Consider the following 16,967-nt stretch of genomic DNA (forward strand, 5'->3'; position numbering starts at 1 on the left):
TTCTTGCTCATGCTGAGCTCATCCATCCTCCCCTCTTCATGGAAGCACATGTCGCCTGGCTCTTGTGATCCTCCTCTTCCTCTTCCTCGTCTCTAATTCCAATCCGGTCTTCATTTCGGATCCAAAGCGGACAACATGATTGCCACAGTAAGTGATCCCCATCTCGAATCTCATATCTCCTCTCCCTTTTCGTCCTCCTCGCAGCAATCGAGTGATCTCTGGACGCAGCGGTTTATCGATCTCTTCCTGGCCTTGTCGGTCTCTTTTCGTGGTGGATTCCATGGTTTCTTTTCTTGCTGAGGTTACAAAGCCGGAATCGGTCGATAAACCTCTGCATCCGGACTTCCGCCGACAACCATTCCTCCGTCCTCCCCCCAACCCAAAACACTCCCCCCCCCCAACCCCACCTTCTTCCTCCTCTTGTTTTCGTCATCTTATATAATGATTGGGCAATGAAGAGGTGGTAGCTGTTAGGGCTAATTGATACGGCCCATTCGATGCCGATTTCGATCCCTTATTTTTACTCAGATTATAGTCGGCATTCTGCAGAATTTCAATCAACGAATAATGGTGCCATCAGCATTTAGATCGATTCAAAATGGGTGACGTCTTGAGTTGTGATGATGGACAGAGAAAACAGTAAATATGTTTGATTTAATGTCTCTCAGTTCTTTCTTATGCCTTCAATTTTTCATTGTTCTTATGGATTCGTTTATCATTTCATTATCTTCACCATTTGATCTATCCTTATTTTGGATTATTCACTGAATAGGACGTAAATGTTTTGTATTAAACAGACAGCAGACGACTACTAGAAATCTTTATTTACAGAAACTACCATTATTGGTTAATTCGTCGAGAATGAGAGGTCGGAATATACTCTGAGATGGCTTAAACTTGGCTTTGGGAAGACTAAATGGGGAAAATAAGCTCAACTGGTCAAATTAATGTGACAGGATGGCACAGTTTTTATGAAGATGATTGAGATATATTCCATATTTTGATGTTTAAACAGTTAGCCACAGGAATAATTTTCATTTAATTTATTCCTTTTACCCAGATTCCTTGTTCTACACGGATGTGAAACTATCTATATTTGTTATGTTTGTAATGCGTGTAGGTGAATCTGTATAAAGAATTGAAACATCAATATTTTTCTAGGAAAGAGCTATATGTTACATGTATTTTTTTTTACTGTGAGAGCATGTGGTGTATTTTGTTGTGTGAATTATACTTGCTGAAATATGGTGGTGGTCATGAATACTGATCTTTGGATTATTTAATTGCGTGCATGACATAGCTACCTGTTTATAACATGTGTTCTGTTGGATGTGTTTCAAATGATTGACAAGGTTTTATATTTCATTCTTATCTGCAAAAACATACATTGCATACTTTGTGAATTAGAATACAATGCATATGGAAAACAAAGCAGTCAAGTAATCTGCATGCTGAATGTGTGCCTGACTCTGTTTTTTGGGTAGAAGGGTCTAAATTCTTAATGCATTACGATAGACAAGGCGAGTGAGAGAAGAGAAACTTGCCAGGAACCATTTTGAGAGATATAACTACATTTATGTACTTCCAACCTCATTTTCCTTGATGTATAAAGAGCCCTGATATCGTGGATACCTTGTGTAAAAATGGTGATATTTAATTATCATCTTTCTTGTTTTCTTTCCTAATGACCTTACTACCTTCTCTACTTGTTGGATAATTAATAAGACATAGTAGCTTCCCAGGGCATAGCTGACCATGCATAAAAACCAACATACCTTTGTATTTGTATTCAAATCAATTGGCAGGATAATAGACTTGTCTAGTTGATTGAAATTATGATAGCAGTTTATTTTCTCTTTTTAAGGTAAAATGTTGTTGCTATTGCTGTGTGTCATCAATTAAATGCAAGAATCTCTTCTTGCTTTTCTTTTCTCCTCCTGTATACTTGTGTGAATTTTGGTAACTGTCCTATGGAGCACAATCTTTTTGAGGCCTTCATGCCATGTTATCTTTTGTAACATTTCAAAAGAAGTGAGAGTGTGACTAATTAAACAGATCGTGCAGTTCTTTCAGATTATTATTCCTGCTTTATTTTGTTAAATCTTGAGCACTTCCTAATTGAGGACTTTTACTATGTCATTCTCAAGTTCCTGATTTATGTTATTTTCTTGTTTGTCTTAGTAGCTATGATAAAATAGTTTGCTTCCTCTATTAGGTCAGACTCTATTGTTAATGTCATATAGTTTCATGTAAAGAATGGGTCGCCTAGTGGATGAGACCTCGATCAATTTAGCTAGTGTTGGATATGTATGTGAAATATATTATTGAAGTTGCTCATATCGTAGAACACAAAAGTTACTTCATTAGTTTTACTGAATTTGTTCCACTTAGTCCTTGAGATGTGTGGTTTTTTTTTTTCTTTTTTTGTGCTGCCTTCTTGCAACCTTAATATCAACATTCTGCATGTTTTAGTTGGTTAGTAAATAAAGGGTCTGCATGATCTTGCAACCTTAAGGTGTTAAAGGCTGTAAGAAGATCTTTTTCCAATGTATGAAAACATATGAAAAACATGATGAACCAATTAACTTGACTATACAAACCCCATTTTCTTGGCCAAAATTTATCTTTGCAACCATTATAAGTTTCAGTTATGCTCATTCAGCGCTTGATTTCACTCAACTTCCTTCAAAATGATTTGAAGAGTAGACACACAGTGTTCTACCCCATGCTCAGAGGCTAGTAGTATTTAGGGACCTTTTTTGCTGAACCACTTCAATTCTAGGCCATGATGAAATTACTGTTTTATCAGCAAAGAACACACTGTGAGTGCAATCTGATGCTCTTTCAAGTTCAAACTCTGGTTATCGGAGGATCTTGTTCTCATTTAGCCTATTTACTGGCAGTAAAGTATTACACCTTTCATCTTGAGTTCAAGGGCTCAATGAAGCCAAGTTATGGTTAATGTTGCAGAACTTTATATAGTGTCTCCTTTCACTGCATATGCACCACCTGCATCATATTTTCTTCATTGTTCGCCCGAATTGGTGTATGCTGCAATAGTTTATATGCACCAAATTTGATGTTATGAACGTCTCTCCTCCATATATATTCCATAAATTTGTTGAGCTATCAATGTAGAACATCGTTCATAGTTTCTTACAGCTTGTAGCTTCGTCTTCAAACAATCAAAGCACCTTCGCTGACGTATAATGCAGCTTTCTTCATGTAGAACAGAGTGGATCTACTTTCCAAAGAAAGGAAGGCATCGACCCATCTACTTGATGGTGGACTTCCGGGCGTTCCGAGAACGCGCTCTCCCACCGTCGTTCTTCAGCATGTGGAGCAAGAAGTCGTTCCACGTGTCGATGGGCCCCGGCAGGCACCAGTGCACGCAGTCGTTGTACATCGTCACGTTCTCGTGCTGCCGGTGGCCGTACCGGCTGGGGTGCCCGTCCGGCCTCAGCAGCATCGCATCCGTGGTGTCCAGCAGCCGGAACCTGACGCCCTTCTCCCGCCCCTCCATCTCTGCCTCCCGGAACTCCTCCACCTGCGTCATGTACATCTCGAGGTTGATGCCGTCCAGTCTCGTCTCGTCGCGGCGGAACGGCTGCTGCCGCACGCAGTTCCCCCCCTTGTCCCACTCGCCGTTCTCGAAGTGCGACGGCGCGAACGTCCGCAGGAACACCGTCCCCCTGAATCCTTCGAGGCTGTTGAAGACCCCGAACGCCGCCCGGAACGCCCGCCGGTAGCTGTAGTACATGGTCAGGTCGGTGACGTTCGGGTCCAGGCAGTAGTGGCAACCGACGAGCTGGCCGCCCTCGAAGAACATTGCCGGCCGGAAAAACCAGTGCCCGGCCGACACGATCACGTAGTCGAACTCCGTCATCTTGGTGGTCCAGTTGGTGTCGGGCTCGTCCAGGTACAGGTTGAACAGGCCAGTGTGCGTGGGACCATTGGGGTCGGCTTCGTGGGCCCTTACCAGGAACGGAGACCAGAAGCTGGCGACGGTGAAGTTGTGGGTGGGGAAGTGATAGCGTCGGAACTTCTCGTCTTGAGTGAGGGAGGCATCCACCACGTACGTCACCTGCAGATGCATTTAAGGAGAAGCCTCATGCTGCAATGGTTGAGAGCATCGGAAGTAGCATTACGGTTGATGTTCTTATCATTCTCTGTTGGATGCAGGTCACTAAGTACTGAAAGTGCAGCTTTTTGCTACACGTTAGGGAGACACCAAAGAGCATGAAGACGAAGACTGAAAAGGGACAACTCACTCTGTGGAGGAGACAGATGAGGGACTGCATTTGGTTCCTCCCGACGGAGTCGCCGACGAACGCCAGGGACTTTCCCCTGACGAGCTCCAGGAACTGCGCCGGGTTGAAGACCGGCAGCTCGCAGTGGGTCGGTTTCCACCTCCACTTCATGAAGCCCGTGTCGGGCCTCCCAAACATCATGCAGTTCTGGTGGTCGTGGATGGCCCAGCAGCTCTCGTTGGTGTAGTACGGCGCGTTAGGGTTCGGAACCCACTCCCCTCGGAAGATGTCACACGAATGCTGTGCCACTCCCAGACCGGCAATGGAATCACGGGCCATGTCACCCGAAGAAGAAGAAGATGATGATGATGATGATGATGAATCGGACAGGCTTCTCCATGCAAGTGATGTGGCTAACAAAGGGAAGAGATACAGAGGAATGATGGTGAGGAGGAGGAGGGTTGCAGTCAGAAGAAGAACGATCCTGGAGGTGTTCTGAAGGCTCGTTCTGCTCCCATTCTGAAGCTCCGGGCATGAGTTAGCCTTCATGGCGGCAGATAGAAGCAGGGGACAAAACTTTGGTGCAGGTAGCTTCTTCCTCTGTCTGATACTAGCTGCTGCTTGCTTGCTGTTTATATATAGAACACAAACTGTGTGTGTGTGTATATATATACACATATCCTATTATTTGCATGTACCGGAAGTAAGGTGGGAGATAGTGCAGAGAGAAAAAACTATGAGCTATTGTTGAAAGGGTCAGTCATGAAGTTGCCAAACTACCTTCTTCCGCAAACTATGAAGGGAGTGGAAGAGAGAGACATGGTGAAGATAGAAGAGAGATTAACTATGTCAATTACTGCCTCACAATGTAGAAGTAGAAAGTTCAGAAGAACTGCATGTTGCCATGCAAGATGGTGCTTGAAATTTTCTTAGATCATCCTCCACCTGCCACAAATCATATGAGACAGCACACACAATTTTTTTAGTGTGACCCAGAGATATTATTCCATGGATGATGATGATGTGCAATGATTCATCAATCATTGAGGGATGTCATATTTGGATTCTTCTCTTTGTGCCCAGTTCTTCACATAGTTTAGGTGCAGCTATTGTGCTCTATCATTTGCAGCAGCATGTGGCTCCCAAGTGGAATACTTTTGACAAGTTAATGTGAAACAGTTTATTCTCTGTTATCCTCTTTCTTCTTCTGTGCCTTTCTCACAAAGTGTGTTGTTAGGAGAAGAGATCCACAAGGGCAATGGTGATGTCTCAGGTTGGTGTGGTGGCAATGAAGGTAGAAGAATGCATGTAACTATATATATTTTTAGAGCTCTATTATATTTGTTCTTCTGAAAATTCTGATACTTGTGCATCATAGCAGCAAACACAGGCACACACATACCAAAACTCCATTGTTACTTACAGCAAGCTTTCATGATTTCTGAGGAGATGACTTGCCTGCATCTTTCTGAGAGCTCTTGTCATCACAGCATAATCATACAGAAAGCACTCATCAATCATCATCCTGCACCCTCGTAGCTTTCATGACATCAACAAGATTAAGATAATAGTGTCCTAACTACATGGATTTTTAGAACAATATCTCTATATTTTATGATGAATAACCCATTTAGGTCATCGGTCCAATCCAGGTAGCTTTCTTCGTTTCACTGCATGCGAGCATCAATGGAAGAAGAAGAAGAAGAAGGGAGGAGAATCTTTTGGCGGCTGCCGACACTTGCGCTGATGTGAGCATCATAAGAGGGTCCCTCGCCGCATGTCGGGTGGGAAGAGAAGTCCACGCCGCTGAGGGATTCCTTACCGATCACCAGTGAAGAAGTCGGTAGGAAGTGAGTGTCTTGCATTGGTAAGCAGTTGGCATCACTAGGTTTGGTGCAGAGTCCCACGCCAAGAAGGGAGAATACCAGAGTGAGCGAGAGCTGTGAACAGGACCAGAATCCAACCTACTCATTCTGAACTTTCCATAATCTCGCTAACCTGATGTTTCTTTCGTCCTGTGGTCAAGGAAGAAGAAAATAAAAATTGAAGGAAAACAACATTGGAACAAACAAACTTACTCAAGTCAGATTAAGATTGAATGAAAGTTCTTCCTTTTGAATGAGTGATCGCAACATGCGAGATTGAAACAAGAGGGTTAAAGGAGACATCCTTACTTGGTTAGCCAATGGGGGAGTTGTCGAAGCATCGCACTCTCCCGACTTCCCCACTCGCTGGCGGCAACCATACCGACACAAGTCGGACTCGTAACCTTCACCACTTGTGTATGCTTGAGAACGGAAGGCATTATTGTGTGTGTGGATAAGATAGAGGAGGAAAAGGAAAGAGGTTGACTTTTTGCTTGGCTTACACATGTTAAGCAACAAAGTTAACCATTAGACTCGATCCTATTGTTTCATTTTGCTCCTCAGTTACTATTAGTTTGTTATGTGATAAACAATTTAGTCTCACATGAATTGCTGAATATGAGAACACCGCGATACAAGATCCTAAAACTGTACTGTACATCATTCATCCAAAACGAATAATTCATCATGAACTCTTGTACCTGGACCCGGTGAAGATGACGAAAATAAATGATGAATTATAAACACATTTTGTCTTACATCGATTGAAGAATACGAAAACATGCGTACCAAATAGTTGTGCCACTACCTTTCACTTGTAAAGCTGTATCGTCAAGGTACAAACTGCCTAGGTAGGTGGAAACAAGCTCTATTGATGGCATATGCCAGAAGAAATCTCAGACAAGAAGTTTTCTTAGTTCAATTCGATGCATAAACCTAAATCTCAGTAGTAGGGTACTGACATCAATATTTGCTGACCTGTAAAATCTGAGGGGCTTTTGTTGCCAAAAGAAGTGGCAACACTAAATATTCAGGAGTATTTACCCTAAAAAAAAAATAAGGGGCAATCATCATAGTACATAGAAGTTTAGTGCCTTACGAGAGGTGGAGAATCCATTCACCTCCATTTCTCTCTGAGCTCCTTTTTCTCAGATAATGCCCATGTCACCAGAAGGGCAGCAACCAGGGCGACAATCGTGAGCAGCAGCAGAGCGTAGCTGAAGTCCTCAGTGAGGGAATCGTATGTTCTTGATGGAGCAATTCTGGTGAAGAAGAGGTCCACACCGTAGGAGAAGACGAGCGTGGTGGATTCCAACTTGGCAGGGGTTGTCACAATGCCCCTCAGGCCCTCCACTTGAAGAGCATGTGTCACGTAGGACTGCAAGAAGCGTCACGCGTCAGCGTGGGTTTGTGGCCATGTCATGCATGTATGATACCTTCCTAGCAGATATTGAAGTAAAGTTGATATGGTTTTATACTGTTATTATGCAGATAAATTAATGCAAGGTAGCAAAAAATTGCAACAAATAAATCTAAAAAGTCAAAATATCCATCAAGCATGCTCTAGACATTAGCAACGAAGTCAAAAGAGTCATTAGAAGGATTAATTGATAAGCCTAGTGCATAAAGATTCAACCAATGTGAGGCCTGGAGAGGATCAAAGATAGAAGCAAATATATTGTTAAGCAAATAAAAAAAAGGTCTTACCAGCTGTTGAAAAGTCTTAATTTCACTAAGATGATCAATGTGCTTTACGGCTTGATGGTAACTCCATACACAAAATACCTAGAAGTTGACCTAACATCTAGTACTTCCTCTACTGAATACTTGTTCTTTCTCCCATCAGATGAACCTCCTCCTTTCAAGTAAATCTCAATCCTTTCAGTAATTCTTCAAATTTGTTTCAAGGGGCTTATATATAGTGATGACAATAAGATTTATAGAATTTTTATTTAGACTCTTGATCCAACCGTAAATAGGCCCAGAAAAGATGATGATGGAAAATTTAAAATAACTCCAAATAGAAAAAAAAGCTAAATTGTTTCCTATTAAAAAATTAAATCTGATTTAGACTATAATACACTAATATACCTTAGTGTTGATCTAAATTTTTATTTTTTTAGTGGGTTACGTCAATCTTTAATTAAGAGTAATGCAACAAAGAATCATCATCAACAACACTTACCAACTGGAATTCAAGGACAAGTAATTCTAAACAAAGCAAAGTGGCGCGTATATTGTAAGCTGATTTCACTCCATAATTCAAGGGTTTTAGTAGGCAAAAAGGAAAGGCAAAAACGAAGGTAGAAGTAAACAGAAGTCATAAGCAACTAACCTGGGGGACAATTGGCAAAGAATCAGTCAATGGTATGATCCCCTCTTCCTTTTCTGATTGTGTGGGATTGACAGAACGTCGAGGATCAAGGAAACGTTTATCAAGTGCTAAGACCTGTAACATAAGAAACAGATCAAGCATATATTACAATGAACCTTGACAGATGACACCATTAAACAATCTTCATGTAAAAGCTAACCATGTTCCAATGCTTGAAATTCATAAGCCTGAGTACCATTAGTTTGGTTATTCTTAAATTAACAATGACTAACCTGATCCCCTATTGTGCCAATTAGTAGCTGCTTTGATGTTATTCCCTTGGCTGTCGCTGTCACTGCCATGGACTTCACCGAGTGAGTAAAAAAATATGATTGTGATTTGACAGTCACTTCCGGTTTAGAATATGAAGAAATAGGTGCTGTCAAATTATGCTTTCCCAGTACAAGCTTCCACACATCTTTGTTATCCTGTGAAAGATACAAAAATTCTTAGCCATAAAACCTTCAGTATAGGACATAAAAGAAAATGATGAAGGAAAGAATATGTTATGCATATGAGGAGTCTACCTCTCGAGATTGATCATATATCTCGATGACTGACATCTCATGTCTGTGTGCTCTAAGATTGAAGTAGTGATAAACAACCCAGTTCTCACTCACGACCTTCAAGAGAAAAGCCAAGGGTGTGCATTATGTTATTGTCTAAAGAAATGCTCAAGATTAACACTTGAATATGCAGATGCATGGTTGAAAAAAGAGATACACTAAAGAAATGCCATCTTACAGCATGAATGGGGCCTTGCGCTCCCTGATGAGACACACGATGAAGAATACGCCCACTGACAGTATCAATTAAGTAAGCATATAACCAAGCTTCTTCTGGGGTTGCAGACCCAATTTCTCCAGAAGCTTTAGGAGCAACAGTAGCAACAAAAAGTATATTTTTTGATATGTATTTGTACATCACATCCTGATCTGCTACAATCTTTGCTTGGGTATGAACTATCTGGAGAAGAGATGGAAGTAATTAATAGGATATTGTTAAAACACAGTCACAAGAATGAGCTTAAATATAAAAAACTTATATCTACCAGATAAACTAAAGTAAAAAAGTGACACGATAAAGACATACCTCATTCATTTTTCTTGTTGCAGTTAGAGCAATCGTCTCGGACTCACAAGGGAAAACAATGGACCACAATTCTTTAGGCTGAAACACATTCTCAGCCATGTCCTGTTCACCTTTGATTTCTAGTGAATATCCTTTAATTATGTTTTTTCCTACTTCAACTGAATACCAGTAAATATTTGGCATCTCATCAAGGAAAATTTTAACAGAATCAGAAGTTTTTGGGTACAGATGGGCGTGTAAGTTGTCATCTATTACAATATGAAGATGCTGTTCGGTTGAATCAGTCAAGGGCAAAGGCATTATGTGCCTCACAGAGTGCTCTAGTACTAAAGAGTTGTGCACTTTCCCAGTGTAAGCATCAACGATTGAGAAAATGCCTGGTGCATCAAAATTATGACCACATCTTCCAACCACGAGGACAGATGGATTCTCATGCATTGCATGATGATGAGGGACTTGCCACTGGTATACATTTAAAGCAAAAGGATTTCCACATGTTTCTGATTTACGAAGGACAGGAAGTAAAACAGACCAAACAACGCGGCCGTCACCAGTGTGTAGTGCCAAAACTTTTCCAGCTCTAGTTAGCACAAAAATTAGCTTTCTGAATCCATTGTGATCCCTTGTCATTTTATTTTTCTCAAAACTTTTGAGCCGGATAGCTTGTATAGCAGCCACTTCATCGGGACTTGCAAGCATGAGAGTTCCTTTAAGTTTCAAAAAGTGTCCCTTTCACAAGCAAAAGAGAGGAAACATCATTAATAAGCTAATATAATTCGTAATTGTGATTTGCAAAAAAATCAGGGTTTTGTTCCTGGAGCTCTTCAACCGAAATCATGTCACATAATTTATATAAGATTGGAAAATGAACATTTTCTGCAAATATTGCTGAGAAACCAAAAACATATAATAAACTAGAAAAAAGGATTTAACCTGACAAAACGTATATGCACAAATTTCATTTCATTTTAACACAAGAATGAAGACAACACGGTGAGAAAAACCCCTCCATCCACATGTCATTCTCTTTTTAAAATAATGAAATAGTCAAATGTTTGCATAGATAACTGATGCAGTAGTTCAAGAGTATAAATGAGATGAACGATCTTTTGCATAGACCAAAAAAAAAAGTAACCTACATAAAAGAGTTCAATAGTATAAATTAAAATGGAACTATCATCAATAGATTCAATACCATGTTCAGGGAAATATTGACATATTAACTCTTTTAACTTGTTCATAATTACCTTGAAGGTTCCATACATTATTACATTTACAATATTGGCAATTCGCAGATCCCCATAACTAGATTGAGGGTTAACGTTTCTAAAAGTTCTACTTTATTAATAAACACATGAGGATCGACAGTTGATTATAATGAGAGGTCTTAGACGAAACATGTATGAACCTAGGACCTATCAAACCACATTACAGTAATTTGAGTGGTGCAAGTAGAAAAAAAAAGACTTCTTAACATGTCAGATAGACTAGCAATCAGCATCCAGAAAATCATGCAAATTTGAGTGAATTGAATGCAAGAAGCAGGCATGATAACATAAATCCCTGAAAAAGAATTAAGCTCAAAGTATATCATGGTGGTACAGATGATTTGGTGACTACAGGAAGGGTTAAAAGATCTTCAAACGTAAACAGATCGGTGGATTACTGACAATCATCGGAATTTGTTTTAGGGTAAATCAAGTTGTCAGAATCATTATTCCAGGAGACCCAATGATGTATTCCTTCTAAGAATGTTGTCCACAAATGAAAAGTTATTTATACGCCAGCAAGCATGAACTGTGATATAAGAATTATCATCTCTATAAATCTTTGCTTTTGTTGTTGCAGAAGAAATTCAATGTGAAGGAAACAGTACCTTAAGCCACTCAAAAAGGCTGTGCTCCACCTCTGCAACTGACACACCTTCCTTTTCAACAGGCAGTTCAGATGTTGTTGAATCAACAATAGATGCCAGTCCATCCTCCCTACTCCAAACAATCTCACCTTGTTGCACCAATAATAGTGAGTGATCTTCCATTACAACTAAAACCCGAAAACCATGGGTTCTATCTGTTCGCATATAATTATTAATAAAAACCTTCTCAATATTTCCCCTTTGACCATCCATCTGTATGGTTTCCTTAAGAACCTCACTTGTCAAATCAGTATCAAATTTCACTTTAAAGTGGATCCTCGATTTATCATGCTGCAAAATTGCAAAAGCTTGTTGTTCTTTTGATAAAGGAAGAGCATCACTAATGGCTGATGGATAGTTAATTTTCTCAATAATCTCCAGCTCATTGACACCTTTAACTCTTAACAAAACTATTGATGATGCAATATCTACGGCAAGGATGCCATTGTATTTTGAAGGCAACAGTGTAGCTTTTCCAGAAAACTCTGGAATGAGATCTGGGATGTATATCTGTTGGAAATTTATAACTCCATTTCTGAAGCTTATTGAAACTAAATATGTTCTGCTGGCATCTAATGCTACTACCACATCATCAGAAGCAAGAGATGCTTCACCACAGAAACCACTTTTAAAGGAAGCTTTGCTTTGTTGCAGCACCTCGCCAGTCTTATAGTTGACATAGTAGGCAACAAATTCTGATGAACCAATGAATCCTAGAGCATAAATGATATCACTCTCATGAGGCTGAAAAACCTGCTGAATCTCTAAGCTGTAATCACAGTAGAGAATTGCAAAGCAAACTATTTTATACACAGATGAAGTGGATATTTCAAAAAGGAAGACCTAAAAAAGTTAACAAGTACCTATTAGTGGACAATTCTTTTCTCCAAACAATTTGCCCATCTGTGCTTGATAAGGCATGAATCGATGATCCACCAAAAACAAGAATCAAATTATCTTTTCCCACATTCATGTTTGCCTGCAAGTTTATTGCACTGAACTCATTTTTTTTAAAAGATAACTATATCTATGTTTATTCATCTTAAAATGTATTAGTTTCTGCACATGCAGATCTTTACTTCGTACCGGAACATGCAACAAAGATTTTGAAGGTGCTGAAACTTGAAGAATTGACTCCCATATCATTTGACCATCAGGAAGGTTCCATGCCCTTAATATACTTCCTCCTGAGGATAGCGTAACAACATCTGAAAGAAAAAAAAAACAGAAATGTATTTATGAAAAATATTTAAATACTGGTTCAATAACTGCCAGACTAGTATGTCACACATATTTTGTATGGTATACCAATTTGTACTCCTGGTACAATAAAAAATAATAATAAGAAAAATAAATACCGACTAACACCAGGGTATATGGTACAATATATATCCTGGTTAGAAAGGTAAAGACTGGTCCATGCAAACTAGTTCGACAGGTACTTAAAACCATGATCCATGCCATCATTTTCTTGACATATAAAGAGAAAACATGCAAATTTAATTTGAAATGACAAAAGATTTCCTGTTGTTGAATGATATATTGAGAGATTGGTTGCTCAAGAACAAGGTTTCCTTGTTATCTCCAGTATTGTTCCAAGCAATAGATATCAAGGAAAAAAGATAAGCTTCCAGCAAAACTAATAACTGAACAAAACATCACCATCGAACATAACCAGCTATTGCTAGTGATTCTGCTCAATCATACAGGACAAGACAGCTATTACCCTATGTTCCTATCAGCAGGGATGCTATCAGGTAAGATTTAGCATGATCCAAATCTAATGATGGTTTAAAGGATCCAGACCCAGACCCAAGCATGCCAACAAGAGGATGTTGATAAATGTCAAGGTGCAAAAAGAGCCACACATGCATAAATATGCATGAAGTTCAGAGCATGTTAGTTTGATGTGGGACATACAGCTAAAAGTACAAATTTAAAAGAGTTTAGATCAGAAGGAACAACATAGAAAGTGTAGAATCAAGCATTATCACCCTAACTATACATCAACAAAGTGATAAGAGACGATTACATTTCCCAAGAGTGATGTCAACTTGATCAATACGGTCAATTTTCCCAAGAACATGCCTCCAAACTGCACAAACACAAGATGAATGACATTAGTCAAACTCTTAAGGGAGAAGATAACTCAAAATTAGAGTTATAAATGCCATCAAATAAAGTTGCTTAATATGTAATTGGAGTGGCTTAACTGCAATATAATAAATTGGACAATAGACAATAAGCAGAAGATACCTAGCACACTAATATTTATAACACATAGAAGTTGAACTCACATATATCGCCTGTTCGGAGATCAAGAGAAGCAACAACATTCTCTTCAGTAGATACTACTACACGCTTTCTCCCTGTTTTTTGAGTGTGAAAAATGGCATGTTTCACTTTCCCAATGTACTTCTGATGCCTGTAGTATGAGAATGAGCGGCTTAGTTTATTCAGAAGGTGACAACAGCATTAACAAATCATCAATAGGCCTCTATTGTAATATATTACTGCTAACAATATTTAGAGCAACAAGCAACATAAACATCACTATAAAGAATAACACCAGATTTTGATAATCACAATTGACATTCTTAACGTAGCAAACCAAAATATTGTCGGACTAGTTGATTGGAGCCCTTACCTTAAATTTACTATTTGAAGTATTCTTACACAAAATTTCAAAATCAGATACGTATTTGTGTCTAAATGGGCAATCTCCACAGGAGATACATAATAGTTTAGTATTGTATGGCATATGCAAATACGTACAATAGTTCATGACAATAATAGTCCTAGCAGAATATATTCAGCTGTGATTCTGCTTAAACATCACATATAGAATACATTCTAAGAACTAACATATAGATGCAAACACCTTGGCTTTCACAATGTTCAGCTCATCCATTTACTTCGATAGTCTGCATAAATAGTCAGTAGTGATCAATCGATTGCCACCCAAAAATTGCAACTTGACAATGATTCCATCCCAACTGATACTATTTATCCAGATCGCAAAAGGTCGAGCTGAGAAAATTACTCGATTCGCATCATGGACGGCCACAGAATATGCTTGATTTGGTCTGAATATAAGGAATTGGTTCGATCAGGAGAAGTAAAGAAACCAACACTTCATGCAACCCAGGATACCAAAGAGGAGAAAAGGAGAGGGACGGGCAGGTGACGATGACGGGAAAAGAGAGCGAGAAGAGTGGATCTACGAACCAATCTGCGAGCCCGACTTGGTCCTCGAAGAGCGCGGTGGAGATCGTCGAGGAGAAGACGAGGAGGATCATCAAACCCAGACAAGCCCTAATCGCCATGGCCGTCCGCGGCCGGAGATGCCAGAGATCCGTAGCGCGACGACTATACCTAGTCCCATGTGCGGCGACGGAGCTCAAATTATGGCGGCTGAGGACCCATTAGACGGCCCAGTTATTCGTTGGGCCCATTAACTGGCCCAATTACTTATGACGTTCGATTTGGATTCTTTCGGCCCATTTTATGCAGTGGTTGCGTGTCTCCACAATATATACTACCAAGTAATTGGAAAAAAAATTGAACTTTTTTTTGTTTTTTGTTTTACACTCACATTTAAGGAGAAGTGATTTTTTTTTCTAGAAATTGAGGTCATTTCTCATCAAATGGATACAATGGTATTGACTAAAAAAAATAGATAGTATTAAAATAGAAGTGTGCACAGAATATTTTGATTAATTAAGAACATAAATTAAGATCATATGAGGACTTAAGCATTTAGATACCGGAGATGATAGATTTTGGGAATGGTGATCTACTTTTATACCATCTTTCAAGGGTAATATTATAGATTATGACTATGGTTATATGAATCTAACATTTTATATGTGTTTTTTTCTTCAGGCTAATTATAAATTATCTCTTATAATTAATTATCTTTAGCATCATGTTTCTCTCCACTGTCAAAAATTATATTAAGATTCTTATACTTACGAAAATAAAATATTGAGATCCTTATACAAGATTTAAAAAATAATTTCATAAGGTTAAAAATCAAGAGAGAAAGAGAGAGAGAATTTTGTTAGAGCAACCTTAAATGTTTCACTTTTGTAACTATAAAAATCTTAATATAACTTCTGAAAGTATAGGCATCAGAATACTAAAGATAACTAATTATAAGAAATAATCTATAATTACAATGGATGATAGAAGATTTTTGTTCTATACCAAACTAATAGGTGATGTATGAACTTTCTTGTTTTTTAGATGGAACCAATGCAATTTTATCCATCTGCATAGGCAGAGGAACATTGAAGAAGATAAAGAGTTTACCAAGTATTGTAGACATGAACAGGAACACATGTTAATTGGGCATTTGCATTTGACAAGTTCATATTATCTTACTTCATCAATCTGCAGATGCTGTTCAGAGTTTATTCTCAGTTCAAGCAGGCTTTCCTGATTAGTCATAAAGTATGCTCCTAATTGACATCTTGCTCTTTGAATAGATTCATCAAGTATGCTTTTATCACCTTAAACCAGTCTCAGAAGTGATTTCAAAAGCCTTAAAAACTAAATCTATGTCAACATGAATGCAAACAGTGGAAACCTTCTCCATACCATAACTGATGTGTGATACAGACTGCATATGTCCTACTCTCAGCATAATTAGATTGTAAGAGCATTCTTCTTATAATATTAATCCAATTTGTCTTTTCACTCATTGGCAAAACCTATTTGAAGAATATCAGTAGGCATATTATGATTCATGTGATCAAATTTGTTTAAAGAAAGTCTACTGATATTACTGGTAGCTTTGGAGACCACAAGGAAAAACCAGCACTTCAAAGAATTCATTTGTGTCATTGAGGCAAAATTGCATTAAACTTGATGACTAACCATTAATGAGAGGAGATCTGTAGTTCATTTTAAGCGATCAATTTGAAGTTTTGGAAATAGTCTCTTCACTAGTAAAGATAAAATTTATTTTTTTCTCAGAAGTAAATTTGTTTTGCTTCTTTTCTTTCGACAGAAAAGGTTATGATTTTTTGCTGATCACTGCCTTTAGATCTCTGCTAAAATATCATGGAATCTTGACTTAAAGATTTTATAGAATGTAGAAGCAGGATATTGATTCACAAACTCCCATAGTTTGGAAATGTACATGAAACATGGCTCATTGCAGACTCAAAGATGCTCATCACTCTCTCTCTCTCTTTCAAGTCTATCTTCTATATTGTCACCTGTAACTTTATGTTTCTTCCTTTTGTGATGACAATATACAAAGTTTGACAGCATTTGTATTCATTTCAAACATCTTGCATCATTGATTTGGTCCAGCTTAAATATCAGCTGCATAGGATTGCATGTTGCAATTGAAAATTGCACTCTTTAATCCATTAAACAAAGATTTTATCTAAATAAAAATAATTGATATAAAAGAAATAATACAAATAAGCTCTTAACTGAAGGCACAGCTATGCTTGAAG

The 16,967-nt window shown here is 38.6% G+C and overlaps 2 protein-coding genes and 1 long non-coding RNA gene across 3 annotated transcripts in view; 1 reads left to right on the forward strand and 2 right to left on the reverse strand.

The window, feature by feature from the left end:
- LOC135643133 (uncharacterized) overlaps window positions 1–1,200 on the forward strand; it is a 1,370-nt gene extending 170 nt beyond the window's left edge. The window contains exons 1-2 of the long non-coding RNA XR_010498155.1: window positions 1–147; window positions 550–1,200. The exon at window positions 1–147 is cut by the window's left edge and continues 170 nt beyond it. This is a non-coding gene — a long non-coding RNA (uncharacterized LOC135643133). The remainder of the gene's footprint in view (window positions 148–549) is intronic.
- Window positions 1,201–3,075: 1,875 nt separating this feature from the next.
- LOC135643128 (protein trichome birefringence-like 19) lies at window positions 3,076–4,897 on the reverse strand. The gene is made up of 2 exons (XM_065159742.1): window positions 4,272–4,897; window positions 3,076–4,084 (listed from the first exon to the last, which is right to left on the reverse strand). The coding sequence occupies exons 1-2, from the start codon at window positions 4,797–4,799 to the stop codon at window positions 3,275–3,277; spliced, it is 1,338 nt and encodes a 445-aa protein (XP_065015814.1). The 5' UTR covers window positions 4,800–4,897; the 3' UTR covers window positions 3,076–3,274.
- A 1,935-nt stretch (window positions 4,898–6,832) lies between these two features.
- LOC103980749 (uncharacterized) lies at window positions 6,833–14,874 on the reverse strand. The gene is made up of 12 exons (XM_009397234.3): window positions 14,725–14,874; window positions 13,794–13,921; window positions 13,529–13,591; window positions 12,583–12,704; window positions 12,360–12,475; window positions 11,458–12,265; window positions 9,582–10,310; window positions 9,234–9,455; window positions 9,017–9,112; window positions 8,723–8,917; window positions 8,451–8,564; window positions 6,833–7,493 (listed from the first exon to the last, which is right to left on the reverse strand). Exons 1-12 carry the CDS (start codon window positions 14,820–14,822, stop codon window positions 7,233–7,235), a joined length of 2,952 nt encoding a protein of 983 aa, XP_009395509.2. The 5' UTR covers window positions 14,823–14,874; the 3' UTR covers window positions 6,833–7,232.
- Window positions 14,875–16,967: the final 2,093 nt, after the last annotated feature.

Source organism: Musa acuminata, chromosome BXJ1-4 (assembly GCF_036884655.1).
Source record: "Musa acuminata AAA Group cultivar baxijiao chromosome BXJ1-4, Cavendish_Baxijiao_AAA, whole genome shotgun sequence".
Lineage (NCBI taxonomy): Eukaryota > Viridiplantae > Streptophyta > Magnoliopsida > Zingiberales > Musaceae > Musa > Musa acuminata.